Source organism: Physeter macrocephalus, chromosome 13 (genome assembly GCF_002837175.3).
Source record: "Physeter macrocephalus isolate SW-GA chromosome 13, ASM283717v5, whole genome shotgun sequence".
NCBI classification, from domain to species: Eukaryota; Metazoa; Chordata; class Mammalia; order Artiodactyla; family Physeteridae; genus Physeter; species Physeter macrocephalus.
Window position 1 is genome coordinate 86,882,275 of NC_041226.1, and position 19,969 is coordinate 86,902,243.

The 19,969-nt window shown below is 42.5% G+C and overlaps 3 protein-coding genes across 6 annotated transcripts in view; all 3 read right to left on the bottom strand.

Annotated features, from left to right (window-relative positions):
• Positions 1 to 10,151, bottom strand: part of ABL1 (ABL proto-oncogene 1, non-receptor tyrosine kinase) — a 135,740-nt gene extending 125,589 nt beyond the window's left edge. For 2 of the 4 annotated variants that reach the window (XM_007115564.4, XM_007115563.4), the window contains exon 1: positions 9,996 to 10,150. In XM_007115564.4, the coding sequence (XP_007115626.1) occupies positions 9,996 to 10,131 (136 nt within the window). In that variant the 5' untranslated portion in view covers positions 10,132 to 10,150. Of the gene's footprint in view, positions 1 to 9,995 lie in introns of all 4 variants that reach the window. The other 2 variants (XM_007115566.4, XM_007115565.4) reach the window with 1 other exon arrangement.
• A 584-nt stretch (positions 10,152 to 10,735) lies between these two features.
• LOC129392675 (uncharacterized) lies at positions 10,736 to 11,600 on the bottom strand. Its single transcript, XM_055089432.1, has one exon. The coding sequence runs from the start codon at positions 10,840 to 10,842 to the stop codon at positions 10,744 to 10,746; it is 99 nt and encodes a 32-aa protein (XP_054945407.1). The 5' UTR covers positions 10,843 to 11,600; the 3' UTR covers positions 10,736 to 10,743.
• A 3,757-nt stretch (positions 11,601 to 15,357) lies between these two features.
• EXOSC2 (exosome component 2) overlaps positions 15,358 to 19,969 on the bottom strand; it is a 14,160-nt gene continuing 9,548 nt past the window's right edge. Inside the window, exons 6-9 of the mRNA XM_024126441.3 lie at positions 18,127 to 18,195; positions 16,792 to 16,968; positions 16,265 to 16,393; positions 15,358 to 15,735 (exon numbers count right to left, since the gene is read on the bottom strand). Coding sequence (XP_023982209.1) covers positions 15,655 to 15,735; positions 16,265 to 16,393; positions 16,792 to 16,968; positions 18,127 to 18,195 — 456 coding nt within the window. The 3' untranslated portion in view covers positions 15,358 to 15,654. The remainder of the gene's footprint in view (positions 15,736 to 16,264; positions 16,394 to 16,791; positions 16,969 to 18,126; positions 18,196 to 19,969) is intronic.

Sequence of the window (19,969 nt, forward strand, 5' to 3'; positions counted from 1 at the left end):
ACACACACACACACACACACACACACTAAATAAATAAAAATTACAAATGCATTTACCCTTTAAGCCCAGTACTCCCATTTTTAGGAATCTCTCCCACAGCTACACCTGCACAACTATAAAATGACAGATATAAGGTTGTTCTTGCAGATTTGTCCGTAATAGCTAAAGACAGGAAACAACCCAAATATCCAGAAACAGAGGACTAGTTGAAAAACCAATGGTACTTCCAAGACAGTGGGATGCAACAGAAGCCAACGGAAAGAATGAAGATATCTATATTCCAATGTGGAGAGATCCTAAGGATACATTAAGTGAAAAAATTTAAAAGTACAGAACAGTATATACTGCATGCTATCGTTTGCTTAATAAATATATATTTGCTCATATTTGCAAAAGAAACACTGGAAGGCTAAGAGAAACTAATAAAACTGGCTTCCCAAAGGGAGTAGTGGAATAAAAAGGATAGAGAGGACTGGGATAGAAGCAAGCTTCTCAGAATAGACATTTGTAATATAGCTTTATAGTTTAAATATATGTAACGTGGTTTTGTAGTTAAATCAGAAATTGTATTGTCTATTTGAAATTATTAAAAATTTTAAAATAAAATTTAAAACTGTCACAAAGCATGGAAAATTTGTAGGTTTCTAGAATTATGAATAAAATTAAATTTATTAAAGCATAAATTGTAAGTTATAAATGCCTAAATAAGGTATTTTGTTATGTCCTACCATCCCCAAACACCCAACTACCAAAAGGTAAGAATATTCAATACAGTGTCAAAAACATATTCCACAAAACGGTAAAAAAATAAACTTCCTGATTAGATGCCTTCTAAATCTAAACACCCCCCCCACCCCATTTCAACGTTGTGAAGATTTTCAAAAGGCATCAGTCCATCTTCGAAAAAGTGATGTTTTTGACAGAAAAAATACTCAAGCTATCAAAAAACACTTGACTTCAACCCCAGCTCTATAATGAATCAGCAATATAATCCTAAAAACACTACTTCACCACCCTGAACCTCAGTTTTCTCTACTGAAAAAGAGGAATAACATCTATCCTATCTACATTATAGATTTCCCCCAAAAAAGTATATGAAAGTGCTTTTAAAATATTTAGATCTTTACACATCCACAAGAAACACCCTCTGTAATTCAGGATTCTACGGAATCACCAATAAAACCATGAATTACTAAATGATATTTGCAGAAGCAGAAAGCAAAGAAGTTGATGTTGAATCTACTCAATACCAGGGCAAATCCAGGAGTTGTTTGTTTTGACAAAATTCTTAATACTGGATTGGCTGCCTTTCTTTCTTTCTCATAAAAGTGAAAATGCCAAAAAATAAAATCTATTTAAGTGAAGGTTCCAATTAAGTTTAGGTATTACTACAAATTCAGCCCAGTACTCCTGGGCTATACTGTATTTCCAGATTCAATTAGTGGCCACAAGCGGTCCTCGGCATAAAAAGATGAGAACCTAGGTGAAAGGTACTGTTGGCTCCAACAGGGGTCTCCCCACCACTTAACCACCGAGATCAAATTGAACAGGTACCCCCTTAGTTCAGCCCGTTTATTGGACCTACCCCACACTGTTGATTCAAAGGCAATAACCACTTTCCCAAGCAGATGGCCAATGGTGGTCCTCAGGATTGTAAACTGGACACAAAGAGTCTTTTGTTGGCTAGCTACCCTGTCCCCTTGTTCTGGGGTAGTCTGCTGTCCTACCCCAGACCGACACAGTTCATGATACAGAGGGGGCATTGAGAAAATCACTTAACCAGATTCAATTCCATATTTACTGAGCATCTAGCCTGTAAAAAATATAGTGCTTGACCCATGAAGATGTATGAACTTGGTCTCTACCATAAAGGAACCAAGTACTAAGTATCAAAGAAAATTTGAAAGAAAATTTTTAATTTAAAAGCATTTTAGGACTTCCCCGGTGGGGCAGTGGTTAAGAATCCACCTGCCAGTGCAGGGGACATGGGTTCGATCCCTGGTCCAGGAAAATCCCACATGCCACAGAGCAACTAAGCCCGTGCGCCACAACTACTGAGCCTGTGCTATGGAGCCCACGAGCCACAACTACTGAAGCCCACGCGCCTAAAGCCAGTGATCTGCAACGAGAGAAGCCACTGCAACGAGAAGCCCATGCAGCACAATGAACAGCAGCCCCCGCTCGCCACAACTAGAGAAAGCCTGTGCACAGCAATGAACACCCAACGCAGCCAAAAAAAAAAAAAAAAAAAGGAATGCCCCCTAGAGTAAGGGCCATGCCTCTGGACTAAGGATAAATCCAAAATAGACTCAATCTAACAAAACACAAACCAAACTTCAGGGTCAAAAGAGTATGTCAGTAACTTAACTTCCTGTCAGAACAAAATTAAAACCTCTCTAAAGTAAGACAAGATCCAAAAATCCCTACAGTGTAACATGCACATGTCTGACATATAATAAAAAATGATTAAACATGCAAAGAAGCAGGGAAATGTGATTCATAATGTAGGGAAAAAGCAATCAATAAAAACAGACCCCAAGATGACCTGGATATTTAAATTAACAGACAGATCTTTATTATAAATACCTTCGGGCTTCCCTGGTGGCGCAGCGGTTAAGAATCTGCCTGCCAATGCAGGGGACACGGGTTCGAGTCCTGGTCTGGGAAGATCCCACATGCCACGGAACAACTAAGCCTGTGAGCCACAACTACTGAGCCTGCGCGTCTGGAGCCTGTGCTCCGCAACAGGAGAGGCCGTGACAGTGAGAGGCCCGCGCACCGCGATGAAGACTGGCCCCCGCTCGCTGCAACTGGAGAAAGCCCTTGCACAGAAACGAAGACCCAACATGGCCAAAAATAAATATAAATAAATAAATACATAAAAACTGGAAAAAAACAATGACTTGTTAAAAAAAAATTTTTAATAAATAAATAAATAAATACCTTCAGGGATTTGGAGGAAAAGATGGACCTAATGAGTGAAAAGATGGTGAATCTCAATAGAAAAATGCAAACTATAAAAAAGAACCAAATGAAAATTTCACAATTTAAAATGACAATATCTGAAATGAAAATTTTAAAGAAACTTAAGACTGGAAACTGCAGAACAGTTAGTGAACTTGAACATAGATCCACAGAAAGTATCCCAACTGAAAAACAGAAAAAAAAAAAAAATTACATTTTGGTTACCTAACAGAGCTTCAAAATACATGAAACAAAAACTAACAGAATACTTATAGTTATATTTTCATTCTCAATATTGCTTGTGTATGCCTTTTTTTTTCTTCATCCATCTTCCTAGACATTTGCCTAATTTACAAATTTCTTTCAAAGTCAGCTTTTGGTACTTTTATCATTTCCACTTCTTAATTTTTTTTTTTTTTTTTTTTTTTGGCTGTGTCGGGTCTTCATTGCTGCACATGTGCTTTCTCTAGTTGTGGCGAGCGGGGGCTACTCTTCATTGTGGTGCGTGGGCTTCTCACTGTGGTGGCCTCTCTTGTTGCGGAGCACGGGCTCTAGGTGCGCGGGCTTCAGTAGCTGTGGCATGTGGGCTCAGTAGTTGTGGCGCACGGGCTTAGTTGCTCCACGGCATGTGGGATCTTCCCAGACCAGGGCTTGAACCTGCGTCCCCCGTGTTGACAGGCGGATTCTTAACCACTGTGCCACCAGGGAAGTACCTTAATTTCTGTTTTTATTTTTACCATTATCTTCCTTCTGTGTACTGTGGGATTCCTTTGTTTTTCTAGCTTCTTTAGTTAATTGCTTAGCCCCCCACCCCTGCCATCTTCGTTTTCTAACAAACACTTTAAAAGCTAAAAAAAATTTTAAGATAGAATTAAAAGCAAAGAAAACCCAAAATCTATCATCACAGCTGTGATTTTTAACACCCCCGCTCAGTAACAAAAGAGACCAAAAAGAAACTCAGCAAAAGTACAGATAAAAAAGTATACAAAAAATAAGTAAGGCTGTAGAAGATTTTAAACAGCACTGTCAACCAACTTGATCTAATTCACATTTATAGAAAATTACAACCAACAACTGCAGAACACATATTCTTTTCAAGTACAAATGGAACATTCAGTAAGACAGGTCATAGGCTGGGCCATAAAATTAATCTCAGTAAATGTCAAAAAACTGAAATTTTACAGAGGATGTTCTCTGACCACATGGAATTAAGTTAGAAATCAGTAAGATATCTAGACTCTCCCAAATATCTGGGAAATAAACACTCCAAAAACAACATATCGAAATCTGTGTTCAAGAAGGAGGTGGGACCCAAGCAGAGTTTTGAAAGGCAGGTGGGTTTTGAACCCACAGAAGAGTGATGTCAGGGGCACAACCACCAAAAAGGCAAGGAGTCAGGGAACTGCAGAATACACACACAGAAGACCTTAAGGGAGTGCTTGTTTTTACTGATGCTCATCATCTAAGTAGCAATTTTAATCTTTTTACCCTGTAGACCCAGATAATATGCCTGACATATCCTATGGGTATAATTCCTAACTCATTAACTCATCCTTTTTCCTCCCACTCATAAAATGTATCTCTTTGCAACACACTTCACAACACACCAGTGGTTATCACACGGAGATCTGAAGCACAGATCTTAACCAATACAAAATGATTTCTTGTTTTCTCCAATTTCTATTATTTTCTTTAACAGGATGTATCATTTAAATAAAAACTCTTTTCGTTAAATCATCTTTGATCATCCTCCGTTACTTATCCCATGACTGAAATTTCTGTATTCTTCTATATTATGAGAATATTTCTTAAAGTGGCAGTAAGATTTCATGAAAAACAAGAAAGCCACACAAAATGTATTAGACTATGGAAAATAACAGGATGCCTTAAAATAAAATGTACATACAATTTTGCATTTTCTTAGTTCATGTACCACAACCCAATACCTAATAAATACAGGGATATAATCTTTCCAAACAACCTCTTTTTAAGGATCGGATTGAACTTTAATACCTATAAGACTCAATAGCTGTATGTTCTCCCACCTCCTGATGTGTTTGAACGCTTAGTATAATTTAACAGTGATGAGAATTACAGTGTTGATCTATCAAGTTCCTATTCAATTACCTTGAATAAACCTTTATTTGAAAAGAGTAGTTTTAAATTGAGAGTAAACAATTTCTTAAAATCATTTTTCAGTTAAGGTCATAGCAAAACATCTGATATAAACAAATTAAATAAGTAATACCTTGAAGGACATAGATGTACTAAGTTAAAATTAGAAAATCCAGAAATAATTTGTAGAGGAAAAAAAAGCTTCAATTTTTTTAAAGGATTAACTAGAAAAGCATTATAAAACTTTAAAAATTGAAAAGATTTTATATTAAAAATATTCACTACCAAGGAAAATAGGAAAAATTGTGTGCAATTTTTTTTTTAACTCTGAAACTTTCTGATTTAGGGGGAAAAAAATCCACAGAGATATAGGATTTAAAAATCATTCCCACGCAAAATTTGAATGTCGCCACCCCCCGCAAAAAAAAAAAAAACCCACAAAAGATTCAAACTAATCCTACATAAAAATGTAAAGTCTTAATATCATGAACTACTGAATAGCACCTTACTTATATGAAAGACACATACATGGAGATTTCCCTTGGGGATGTCATCCATTCTCCTAGCTTTAAATACCATCTAGAACCTGGTGACTCCCAGGTTCTCTCACCAACCTGGATTGCTTCCCTGAATTCAGACTTGTAGACTCAACTGTGTATCTGTCATATCCACCTGGATGCCTAACAGCCACTTCAGCTCCAGATCTTCATCCCCCAACCCATTTCCCCACACCCCGCTCCTCTAGTTTACATTTCAGTAAAAGGCAACGCCATTTTTCCAGTTATTCAGTCCAAAACCCCTTGACTTCCCTCACATCCCACGTCACATATCGAATATAAGAGCAAATCTAGTCTGCCGTGCCTTCAGATATTCACAGAATCTGACCCCCTCACCACCGCCACACCCTGCGCCAAGCCTTCACCATTCTCATCTAGGGTAGTGCCATCAACAGCCAAGTGGAATCCCTCCTTCCTCCTTTGCTTTCCTTCAGAACGTAGCAGCCAGAGAGATTTTATTAAAGCGTAAATCAGGCCCTGTTACTCCTCCCTCAAAATTCTCCCAACACCACATGAGTAAAAGTCAGAATTCTTGAGACGGACAACAGGGCCACATTCCTCCCCAGCCACCGCCGCCCCCTGCCCATTTCATCCCCTACCACTCTCCTTCAGCTCTCTCTGCTGCAGCCACTCTAGGCTTCTCCGGGAACCTGCTAAGCAGGCTCTGCCTAGGGCCCGGTGCGCCCTGGTTCCCCTCTGCCTGAAAGCCATCATTTCCAAGGCTTGCTGCCTCACCTCCCTCCTCAGGTCTTTATTCAAACGCCACCTTCTCAGTGGGGCCGCTCTAGCCACCCTAACGAAAATCACCCCCCTCCAATATTCCCTGCCCCCTTTTCTATGTTATTCTTCTCCTCAGCACCTACCACCACCACCTCATATACTCTATACTTTACTTATTTCGCTTATTTATGGTCTGTCTCCACCCACTAGAATGTAACTTTAAGGAGGGCAGGGAAGTGTTTTTATTCACTAATGTATCACCTATGACTGAAACACTACCTGGAACATAGTGTGAGCTCAATAAATATTTACTGAGGAAAGAAGGACACACTAAGGTAAACAGGTTTACTAGTGAATGCTTTCAATCCTGTTTTACCAGCTTTCATAAAAGTGAATTTTCTTAGTCAAGACACCAAAATTTGGAAGGAACATATGGTCCCTGAAATAATATCATGGTTTCCTTTTTTTTCCCCCTGTACATATGACCAGCCATTTGACCCTGAAAGATCCTAGCAAAAAGCTGCCATCTGCCCACTCCTTTCAGATTCACCACCACCACGCAACATTGTTCTTGGCTTCCAGATTCATGTCTGGTTCAACGTTGTATGTTATGGCTGCGAGTTTTTTAATCCAGTCTATATGGATGTTAACCAACTCTAGAAAGATCAGCCTGTGAGAGAGCAAGAACCATTTGTTCCCCTAGAAAAAGTTTACTCGACGTCCAAAGAAATTGATTTGTCTTCAGTAAAACACGATCTCGGCAACTTCTCTCATTAAAAGGTGCTACAAAGAAGGGATTATTTGGTTGGGCTCCCATCAATTTGGTTTTTAAACTCTCATAATTTGGGTATTACAAAATAAAACAAATTTATTGTAAAAGGTCTGGAATATCACAAATACAAAGTAAAAAGTGAGAGTTTTCTGCTGTTCCACCTAAATCCCAATCCCCTAGAGATGAACGACTATGTCAGTCTAAATCCTTCCACACTTTTTTCTGTGCATGTACAAATAAATAGTTAATTTGTTTTACAAAAATAGGGCCATACCATGCAGACTGATCCCCAAATTGCTTTTTTCCACTTACCATTACATGGACATCTTTCAGTGTTGGTACTTTACAGTATGCTGGCAATAAACATCCTTATATGACTTTCCTTTTTTTTTTTTTTTTTTTTTTTTGCGCACACCCTTATACGACTTCTTGATAGACTTCCTGTAGCAGCAGTTCTAAAACTTTATCTCATGACCACTTTACTCCCTTGAAAATTATATAGGACCCTAAAGTGCTTTTGTTTATACAGGTTATCTCATCAATATTTACCACAGTATAAATTTAAACTGAAAAAGTTAAATCATTTATTCATTTGTTCACCTAAAAATAAACAGTTTATTATCACTGGAAAATAACTTGTTTTCCCCTATTTATACATAATTGTAGGTATGGTTCTTTGAAGCTACACCAAACTCGCTAAGTGGTAGTTTCTTAAAGATTAGTTTTGAGTAGAATCTAAAACTCTACCAATTAATTTTTGTATTCTGTTACATTAAAATCCAATGGTCCATCTTGCACCTTGAATGCATCTTTTTTACCTGTGCCTGATTTTATAACATCATGTGCTGATCATTTAGAAAATATCAGTTCACTGAATTATGTAGATTTTCCAAATAATACATTCCATTATAAGATATCAAAATAGCACATCTGTAAATAACACCACCAATCTCTACATCACAGTAGCAGATACAAGCTTTCCAAAATCCTAATTTTCGCTGGAAAGCAAAAATTGTATCACTGACAGTAGACACTACCAGTTATCTTCCTTGAAAGACTCTGTTATACATTTTTTAATCTGAATAACCATAGTTTGTCGGTAAAAATGGTAGTCCACGAAAAAAGCGTCAAGAGCAGCTCGCAACTAACCACTGCCCAAGCACTCTTCTTACAGACAACCAGCACACAAAATTACTTCCCCGTTCATCCACAGAAGATTAACAAGATATAAACATATGAGTCAAGAGTTAGTAAAATTAATAATTTTTGCTGCTTCACCAGGAACATTCTTCAGTGAAAACCCCAAAAAAATGTGGTTTTTTGGTACTATGAGAGCATGGCATGAAGAATACAATGGCTACTATAGTTAGTCGCCACAGCCTTGATTCATGCTCAGGAGCCTGCATTACTTTTGCACCAACAGAGCAAAGAGTGCAAATAAAGTCTTAGTATCGCGTTAATACGAAAAGTTTTAACCTCTGGACCCCCCGAAGGGGTATAAGGCACATGTAAGGCACGACAGTGTTCTATACCAGGATAGTTTCCTAGAAGTGAGATTACTGGGTCACTGGTATGTACACTTTAAATTCTGATAAGTTTGGCCAAAGCTCTCCAAAAAGTCTGTACCAATTTTCACTAAGGTTGCATGATCATCACTAATTAAAAAGGTAAACAATTCACTTTATAAATCCTGAATTTGGGAAGCGCCATATTACTGTATTTGCCTGTCTAAAACCAATGCTAAAATATAACTAATGTTTCAAGGCAAAGTAAAATCCAAGTACTCAGATTATTTAGATGACGATTTCCATTAAGAAAATCAACCTCAACTGTCAAATGCAAGTTCACTGAAGAGAGAACTCTGTTCACTGTAGTCACCCATTGTTAAGGGTATTTGTGATTGAATTTCAAAGTCTATGCTACTTGCACACGTCCTACATTTGCTTATGGGGTGAGTGGGCTCAGTTGATATTTTAATATAAAGTACCCAGTCTGAAAAATGTCAGGCTGTGACAGTACAAACAGGACCCTAATTAATTGGTGCATGGCTGTCCCCTGTCCCAGACATCAGCCTAAGCTGACCCTTAGCTTTAAAACTTCACGCAAAATTACTGGACGTGACCAGTATAATATGTACTGTCAGCACTCAAATGCCAGTGACGTTCATAAAAATGTCAAAGACAACCTTTCTGGTCCCAAATGTCACATGAAACAGGGAGAGAGGAGGAGGAAGAAGCTCCATCCATGGCAAAGGAATACTCCTGGTGTAAGGTGAAATAACTAGAAGCTGGGGATCCTCAATTCACAAGGAATGCTGCCTCCCCCGCCTCGATTGTTCTCACATAGCTCCAAAGTGAGTCTTTTCAAGTTCTACTTATGACTGAAATGGTCAAGAATATTAGTGTCAACTAGGACCTGTGGTTTTTAACTTTGAGGGGAGCCCAAAACCCTTTGAGGATATGGTAAAAGCTCCCTGTAGATAAAGTAGTAGAAGATCCACGCACCGCAGGGGAAGAGCCCATGCGTTGGATCAGAGCAGAATCGTGGACTATGGATACTGAGAAACCACTTAAATCCAACCTCCTCAGGAAGGTGGAATAGTAAAATGGCGTGTCCAAGGTCAACAGTGAGTTAGAAGGGGAATCAGGCAAGAAATGAGCAACTCAAAGAGATTTTGAATAAAGCCATCCAGTGTCACCAAGTAACTTTTTCTTATACAAAGAAAGTTCCACCAGAAACTAAGAGATAACTACAGAAACAGAAGTTTTAAGTAAAACTGGAAAGCACCGACACAAGTGCTGTGGTTCAAAAGTTCCTTAGGCATCCCGAAGCTGAAAAGAGGACCAGAAAGCTTGAAAAGCACTCACCATGTTCCACAAAAACATTGCAGTGTGGACCCCCATGCCTCGATGATTCTTTCTTCCCTGCTCCTTTGATAAAGTGCAGGGCAGGCAAACTTGGCCTTCTCTGGTCCCCAAGAACTTTTCCAGGCTGCTGCCCCATAAAGTAACGATAGGCACCCCTTTCCAGAAGAGGGTTCAAGATCTTTCAGAATGATCAGTGAGCTTAGAAGGAAAACGATCTATATGTGGGATTTCACATTCACCGCATCTCCACAAGTCAGTAATTGAGGTCAATCACAAGACATCTTCCATAGTGAAAGGAAGCGAAGATTTTAGGTTGACATATGTAAACAGAGGAGTTCAGATTATATTCGCAGTTTATCAATTCGAAGTAATGTAATTGCGATGTGATCCCAAAGTTTCTTGATTTTAAGTGTCTTTTACTGGCTGAGTAAGTTTCTTCCCTTTCAAGGAGAAAAACCTAAACAGAAATATTCACAGGGTATGCTGTACAAGGGTCAGTAAGGCTAAGTCATGTCGATTTCCACACATGAAGGAAACGTTGATCGTGTTTGGATGCTCCTCCAGAACTTTTCCTGGGGAAGTCACCCAACCCCTATCTTGGTGTCTTCATCTTCCGACAAACTTCCTGCTGCACTAGCTGCCGCTCCTGCTTCTCTACCCTGCTCTCCGGAAAAGGACACGGGTCACCCCGACTTCAGCGAGAGCTGGCTCTCCACTCAGACGAGAAGGAATGCATTGCCAGCAACTTTTAAGTCCGCTTTTTAAAAGGCCTGTGAAACCAGTCCAAGCTTTTCCTTTGCATTAAAGTTTTTGGCTGGGCTGAGACTAAGGGGGCCGTAGGTGACATTGGAAAAAGTCAGGGCATTAGAAGCTCACGGGAGCAACCTGGGGGGAAGGGGAGGCCCCTTGACAGCAGGGATGGGATTTGAATGGGGGGCTCCGAGGCCAAACCTGGGGCCGGGAGTCGGAGCAAGGAGCGGCTCGGGGGTAAGAGGGAGGCTGCCGGGGCGAGGCACGGGCGGCTTACTCCGGGGGCGACGCTCCTCCACGCCTCAGGAAACGGGGTGTCCCAGGTCTGGGGAAAGAGACCACCCCGAGGGTCCCAGAGCCGGCGCGGGGCTGTAAGGGACGAAGGACTCTCGCGGCCCCGAAGGCGGGTCGCGGGCAGAGCGGGGGAGGAGGCCCGGCCGCCTCAGCTGCTCCGAGCCTGGGGGTCTCTGCCCGAAACACCCCCTCCCCCGGCCCCGGACGTTGCTACGGCCGCCGCCGCCAGGCAGTCACATCCCCCGGGCTCCGTCGCAGGACCCGACCTCCCCCCCGCAGGTAGGGGCCGTGGACAACGGAAGGGCTCCTCAGCCGCAGGACCCGGGAACCGGCTCCGGCTCCAGCGCTGTTCAGGGACGGTCACCGACCCCCGCGGCCGCCATGATGGATTACAAGCCGCTCACAACGAGGCCAGGCCCCGCCTCTGGCCCCGCCCCCGGTGACGTCCGGTGCGCGCCGCGAGGTGACGGGACCCTCCCCGCGCCGCCTTCTGGGACGCCGCCGCACCTTTCGGCTCTAGTCTCCCTGCCCTCCGGAGCCCAGCCCCGCACGACCTGTTAAATGTGGTTTTTCCGAGCGCAAGGTGAGTGGTAAGGAAGCTCCCGCCTCCCCTGTACTACCATTGGTCTCCGAGAATCCGGGTCAGATCACTCTCCTGCATCCCATTGGCCGGTAGGGACAGTGCGGCTAGAGCTCCCAGCCAACCACTTTCGGCGTAGCCCGCAGGGCGTGCTGGGAGTTGTGGTCCTGCGGCGCCAGCCCCTGTCAGCGCTCGCCGGGGACTTGCCTTCTACTCCCAGCTCCTGAGCTTCGGTCCCGCCCTCCTGGGAGCCGGTGGACTCTATCAGGCCTCGCGTAGGGCTGGCCGATGGCTCCCCTGAGCGGGTAGTTAAGACCGGCGAGGAACCAAAGCAAGGGGAAATCTGCGGATTGGATTTCCCCAGAACTGGAGTTGGATTACTTCCTTGAGCCTCTTTAGGAGAGAAAATTTAGCTCGCTTCTGGAAACCGAGGTATTTGGTGACTTCACCCCCGCCCCTCACCCCCAGCTTCCACCTTTACTCCAAGAAGCATAAATATTAGAACTAGCGAAAAACAGACAACTGGAAAGCGTCCGACATTCTGCTAACGAATTCTTTCTTTGGAGTATCAGGAAGCTCACCCATTAAAGAAACAGCATTTAAGAACCTTTTGGAGGCAAAACCAAACACAACCTTAGATGTCTGGGTGAGAAGGAACCTTTGAGATTAATCTTAAATTCATACAGTGATGTATGTTAACTTCTGGGGGGGAAAAAGATTAAACAATCTAATTTCAGAGGTGTACACATATTTACATGAAAACATGTTAGCCGAGATTGTTGAGTAGGCCGATGACAGAGCCAGCCGATGACTCGGACACACCAAACCCACACCTGCCATAACCCATTTTATGCAACTGAAATGTACCCTTGTCCCCAGTTCTTCACTCCATGTCTCCACAGAGCAGTGCACCTACCTTCCCCGGATATACCCATTTCTAAGGGGATCCACTCATCTCAACACCTAGTCCATACTATGCTGTTATGCTTTCCATAAACTGTATTCTCATTTAATCCTCACTCTAGCCCAGGGAGGCATGGATCGCTATCCCCCATATACAGATGGGGAAACCGAGTGAGATGTGACTTACTCAAGGTCACTGGCCTAGTGATGTGACAAAGTCACTATATGAGCCCAGATTGATATTGCTCCAAAGCCCTTGATTTTCCCACTGTACCATTCAGTATCAAGTAACTGTTGACTTAATATCAGACAGTTGATTTTTAGAAGATGCTACTGACAGTAGGGGGAAACCAGTTGCATTACAGGCATTGTACATTCAGTTACTGAGTTGTGTATTTTAGAAATACTTTTGCTGGATTGGGAAATGGTGCTAATTTTATAGACATTGGCTTGAAGAAAAAATAGTCACTTGGAGGTACTGAATGTGAAGCATATGAAAATGTGTGCCCAAATTGAGAAGTGGAATTTATACTTAGATGTTAATGGGTTAGCTTTGCTCTATCACTAAATAGTCTGGCTGACAGACTTGGTCCTGGCTTGTAGATCACTCTTCAAACTTCAACAACTTTGTTCCCTTTAACTCACCCATTCTTATCCTGATTATCACCCTAATCTTTCTCTTTGAATTTTGCTTTTTATTCCTATTAATGCTTTAATCATTTCCTACACATCTTCATTCTTCTCTCTAGTTTAGCTTAAAATTGAGCAGTCAAATCAGAACTCTGACTAACCCACGCTTCTAAAACTAATCATTCATTCACAAGCATTGTTGAGCCCGTGTACCATTGTCCTAGGTGCTGGGATAAAATTGAGCGGGGGACACAAATGGATTCATCCTTGTCCTCCCAGAGCAGACATGGGAGGGACAGGCAATAAGTAAAACGAGTAAAATCCAAACAAAGTATTGGTCTCAATGCTGGAAATAAAATTTCTGGACCCCATAACCTTTCACAATCAGCCCAACCCATTCTCTAAAGGGCTGATTTATGACGCCTCTCTAGAGCTTAAACCTACTGATTCATAGTTGCTAATGAGCTTTAATGAAGTCACTTTAATTCTGTGAATGGCTTTCATTTATAAATGGGGGTCATATCAAACTTTACAAGGTTATCATGAGGATCAAATGGGATCTTGTTTCCCACAAAGATTGAGACTATGCTTCCTAAAGTCTGGGTAGAAGCCAACGGCACTAGTTTTAGGTGAACCCCAAGCCCAGACTGTAATATTTTCTTCCACAAATGCACTGTATAACACTGTAGAATGATACTCTAAAGGACTTAAAACTAGAATCCTGAGCCCAGCAAATGCCTGACAGTCAGAAGTAAATAAATGTTGCCAAATTTGAATAAATCCCTTTAAGCTCATATATTCTATTAAAAGTGATTCAGTTCAGTCTAATTTTGTCCTCATGTTTATAAAGCAAAGCAACCCACAAGTTGCTACAGGGATTCAGTACCAGTGTAAAAACTTAAGCTTATTTTTTTTTAAAAAAACACCTACTGGAATTACACTTAACAAGGGCACCCTCTAGTGGGCCACAGAAAGTGGATAATCACCAAAAGGTGCTTTCAGACCTTTATATATTTCCACTTAGTAGGTAATCACTATTCAGAATATACTGAATGAACAGCAGAGGCTGGCAGCTTGGGAGACCAAGTGAGAAAGATAAACTTTCAACGAACCTCCATATGGTCCTGGTCAAAACCAACCCAAACCAGGAATGCAGGCTCCCATCATTCCTCATTCCCTTCTCTTAAGGGGCACACAACCTGGAATGTGTTTCAGAAACAAGGGAGCAAATCCAAAGTTGCAACATAGCCTATACAGTATTCAGTTGTCTGCAAACTCCTCAAAACAGGTGATACACTTGGGATAGAAAAAAAAAAAAAATGAGATAAAATTTGTCTGAATAATGTTATAAAGAAAAGACATACAATTTAACAAGAAAGAGCTGAGCTATCTTTCAAAGCTGTCAAATGCTCTACCTTACTCCTGAAACTGTCCTAGGTTTAAATTTTACTAGGTGACTCGAGTAGTTAGGTCTCTGTCAGAAGAATTCCTACCTCCCAAGCCTTCCTTCAACTGTACTCAGCTCCCAAGTATTACCCAGAACACAAGAACAGAAACAGTGATGCCACATTTGTAAATATAAAAAAATAGTTCACCAAATAGCACTCTCATATACTGACTTTAAAAGAATGTTTCCCAAAACCCAAATCAGGGCATCATTTTTAGATAGTCATCCGAAAAACAACGCATAGACATTCTAGCCCTTCCCACTGAGAACTTCAACATCTTGTTTTTACCTTTTAACCCTGAATTATTGAAAAGTTAATGCATTACTCCTTCAACTGCAGGAGGAAAACACCTTTTCTTTTCCCATCTCCATTTTTCTTACTTTGTTTTCATGTTTATCAGAGTACCCAAAACATTCATTCTCTTTTATCAATAATTCAGCTTCTTACAAATCGTCCTTGAAGGCAGGACAGGTTAAGGCAGCCTGGCGGGAATATACTCGCATCTATCACTAGGAGGAACATGCAATGGGAAATAAGATTCCAACCAAGCCAAAGGCTGCTTGGTTGCTTATGCTTCCATTTGATTCTTGGGTGAACTTTACCAACTATATTCTTCAGCACTGTAGAAGAGGTGGGAATGGAGGCCAAAGCAGACAATTTGGGGGTCAGGGAGGCCATGTTTTTTATACAGGCAATTTCACGGGGCATTGTGCCTGGTGAGTTGATGGTAAGTACAGGACAAAAGATTCCTTGTATTATTCCAGGATAGGAGTCCACTCGGCTGGAACACTGAGTGCTTTTAAGGCCTGAAACTACCCTAGTACCAAAACTCTGTGGGCAACCCAAGGGGCCGGCAGTGCTGTTCACCTTCCCCCAGGCTTTGCCTTAAAACAGGAGAAAGCAGGTCTTCAGGGTGGAGGCGGCCCCTTGTAGGTAAAGTGATGAGCTCCCCAGGTCTTCACTGAGCTGCACATGGGGACCACCAGGCAAACTGTTCACTTTCAAGGACTGCTCCGGTCAGGTACACACAGTCCTGTCCTTCAGATGCTTCTCCTTATCCCTCCTGTTCTAAAAGCCTCTGGCGTGTTTCCATCACAATTTCCTCCATTATTTCTGGCTTTAAGATGTCTTTGATCTGAAAAAGAAAGGAAAAAAGGTACTTGTTCAATCAATAAGCACACCATCGAGCCAATCCACGTGCAGAAACCAAGCATGGTTAACATGAACCTTCTGTTTTCTTTTCATGTATCAGAGGCTAAGTATTTGCAAGATATGATCTGCTAGAACCAGCTTAATAAATCAGCAAGATTCTATGGGATATAGCTGACAAGAACAAAGATGTTACTCTGGCAGTCACTAGAAAGACAGCTAAAACTTGGGATGGGCAAGATGAAGTCCAGGGGGTTGCTGTTGTAAATAAGCCCCATCTGGCACCTCCAAACGCCCACAAATCCTTACACTGACATTAGACATTGAGAATATTACTAGCATCTCGGCGAAAGCTCTCCAGACACTCAACAAGGCTGTCCACCAGATCAGTTCACACCGATGGACATGGTTAAGGTATGTGGGAGACGTGCTTGCTGTCTGAGGAAACATGGAGCAGATGACACTTAAGGCTGCTCACAGATCAACAAGGAAAAGGGAAGCCCCGGGTAGAGTACCTGATGTGGAAGGGATGCTTCATAGCAATACAGGATACTGGTATCATACAGCATCATTCTCTGAGTTGCCAGCGAGACGATGCAGTTCCGAAGCCGGGAGATCACCTCTCGATCAGCAAGGGAGACAGGCTACCAAGGGATGCCAAGGGGAAGGGGAGGGAAATAGAATCAGGACCAAAAGAAGCAAATGGTTACAGCAAATCCCGGGAATCATTTATAACCGAGGCAATATCACTCTGGGACTCCAAACCAATCAAACAGCTAGCTCCAAGGGAGATTAAAAAGGACAGCTTCTTCAGTGGCTTTTAGGCTATTACCCTGCAGCTTTGCCATCTCTGCCGACAAAGATCAAACCAGGCGCTGATTTCATCTCTTCAGAACAAGAGAGGGCGACACAATGTTTCGAGGGAAATTCAAACCAACTCAAACTATAGCAATGCGGCAGATAGATAGAGAGCGTCCCCACCTGCCACAGAAGCACAGCACCGACTAAGTGCCGCTCCATCCCAACAGTGGCGTTTACTCACCTCCAGGTTTGCAGTGAAGCCCCCTGCATCCTCTTCTTTGTGCTCAGGTGTTGGGTAGATCCAGATGAAGCCGTTGTTGCCCAGAATCACTGAGGCACCGCATGGCAAGTCATGGAAGTGAGTCTTCTGCCGTTTCACCAGGGAGGGGGAGACCTGAACCAAAACGCCCTGACCTAGCTAAAAAAGTATATCGTAAATTAAGTCACTGTAGGATCATCAGTGAGGTAACTTAAAAGCAGAGTACAGGATGTGTCCTAGTTAGACTGGAATCAGGGTCCTTCCTGTTGGTAACTGCCCCTACGTGCACATACATAGTAAATACAGAGAACACTTCCGGATGCATTAAGTTGTTTACACATCCCAACAGAAGGTAACTTTCCATCTCTTCTCTACCATTTATTTTCCTTTGCAGTCGTCTTCACATTCTAATCCAGGGCTGGTGCCACAGCTGTTAGAGAAGCTGGAGCCAATGAGGACGTGGGCTCGAGCCTCCTGTGGGTCAAGAAGCACTATTCTGTGCCACCTTGACCTCAACCAGCCATCCTGCCCACGAGATACGCCACTGGACAAGGCGACTGGCCTAGGGCTGGGTGCAAATCCATCCCTGGTCCTGGCAGGTCAGCTCAAGCCCCACATCCAGCTGAGGGGGCGTCTATTACAGGACGCGGGCCCACGAAGGTCAGCACGTGCAGTGCAGCTGTTTCCTCTCCTGCTTCAAGGATGTGAGCATGATTGGCTGTAGCCACTCCACTGAGGAGAGAGGTTTTTGTTCCACCCAGAAAATGAGAACGTTCACCCGGAGAAAGGCAAGAGACTGATAAATCATAATTTGTTTTGGAAAGTATGCTATCATTAAAAAAATAAATAGCCTCCATACTGTCACCTTATATTAGAAAAGTGGTAAAATTTCATTTAGAGGCTCAAGTGACAAGCCCATCTTTCCTAACAATAATATCCATTTTATTGACTGGACATGTGTCTAAGGGCTGAGGCCATCCTACTTCATCAGTCCATGACCTCCCTTTGTTCTCAGCACAAATGCAATGCAAAGCTGCCACGCCCCTTGGGAGAGAGCAGAGACAGCAGGGCTGCAGGGCCCGGGGTCCAGGGTCATAGGGGCTCTTCTGCCAGAACAATCTCCTTAGAAAAAGGGTTAGAGTTGTCATCCTTTATGATGCTACTGGCCCTTGACTGTGTGAATCAGTGTGTAGGATGCCAGCCTGCTAAGGCTTGACTTCTGGGGGGCTTTAGGTCAGAATTCCAGAGAGCACTGGGGATTGGGAAATGGATTTGAGGTCTCAGTCAGCAAATGAGAACAGCCAGAGCCCAACTTACTTTCCCGTATTTGAGACTCCTCGTGTGTAGAGAGACAGCTCCATCAGAGAACACTGCCTGGACCTCAGCCTGGCCGGGTGATGAAGGAACAAACACTTTCACGTCACCTGCGTCCCTGGCTCCCCCCTCCATCCTTTCCTCTAATGGCCAAGAGTCCCGCCCAAAGTCGTAGACGGACCCGCAGGTCACACTGCTGTGACCTAACCTCTCCCCCTTGGCTGTCATGAATACTCTGACATGAACACCACCTTTTCTACTCCCTCAGATAAAAGTTAACATCGCGGGTGGGGTTAATGGAGGACTCTGGGAGGGCTCACACCAAGGAGTACTTCCCAGAACTTCTGCTGCCAGTGTCCTTGTCCTCACGGTGAGACACAAGCCACCCCCCCACTTCTACAGGAGACCCTCCAACACTAGCAGATCGAGATAGCCTCATCCACCAGAGGGCAGACAGCAGAAGCAAGAAGAACTACAATCCTGCAGCCTGTGGAACAAAAACCACATTCACAGAAAGACAGACAAGATGAAAAGGCAGAGGGCAATGTACCAGATTAAGGAACAAGATAAAACCCCAGAAAACCAACTAAATGAAGTGGAGATAGGCAACCTTCCAGAAAAAGAATTCAGAATAATGATAGTGAAGATGATCCAGGACCTTGGAAAAAGAATGGAGGCAAAGATCGAGAAGATGCAAGAAATGTTTAACAAAGACCTAAAAGAATTAGAGAACAAACAAACAGAGATGAACTATACAATAACTGAAATGAAAAATACACTAGAAGGAATCAATAGCAGAATAACTGAGGCAGAAGAACGGATAAGTGACCTGGAAGACAGAATGGTGGAATTCAATGCTGCGGAACAGAATAAAGAAAAAAGAATGAAAAGAAACGAAGACAGCCTAAGAGCCCTCTGGGACAACATTAAACGCACCAATATTCGCATTATAGCGGTCCCAGAAGGAGAAGAGAGAGAGAAAGGACCCAAGAAAATATTTGAGGAGATTATAGTTGAAAACTTCCCTAACATGGGAAAGGAAATAGCCACCCAAGTCCAGGAAGCGCAGAGAGTCCCAGGCAGGATAAAACCAAGGAGAAACACACCGAGACACAGTAATCAGATTGGCAAAAATTAAAGACAAAGAAAAATTCTTGAAAGCAGCAAGGGAAAAATGACAAATAACATATAAGGGAACTCCCATAAGGTTAACAGCTGATTTCTCAGCAGAAACTCTACAAGCCAGAAGGGAATGGCACAACATACTTAAAGTGGTGAAAGGGAAGAATCTACAACCAAGATTACTCTACCCAACAAGGATCTCACTCAGATTCAATGGAGAAATCAAAGCTAAGAGAATTCAGCACCACCAAACCAGCTCTACAACAAATGATAAAGGAACTTCTCTAAGTGGGAAACACAAGAGAAGAAAAGGACCTACAAAAACAAACCCAAAACAATTAAGAAAATGGTAATAGGAACATACATATCGATCATTACCTTAAACGTGAATGGATTAAATGCTCCAACCAAAAGACACAGGCTTGCTGAATGGATACCAAAACAAGACCCATATATATGCTGTCTACAAGAGACCCACTTCAGACCTAGAGACACATACAGACTGAAAGTGAGGGGATGGAAAAAGATATTCCATGCAACTGGAAATCAAAAGAAAGCTGGAGTAGCGATACTCATATCAGATAAAATAGACTTTAAAATAAAGAATGTTACAAGAGACAAGGAAGGACACTACATAATGATCAAGGGATCAACCCAAGAAGAAGATACAACCATTATAAACATATATGCACCCAACATAGGAGCACCTCAATACATAAGGCAA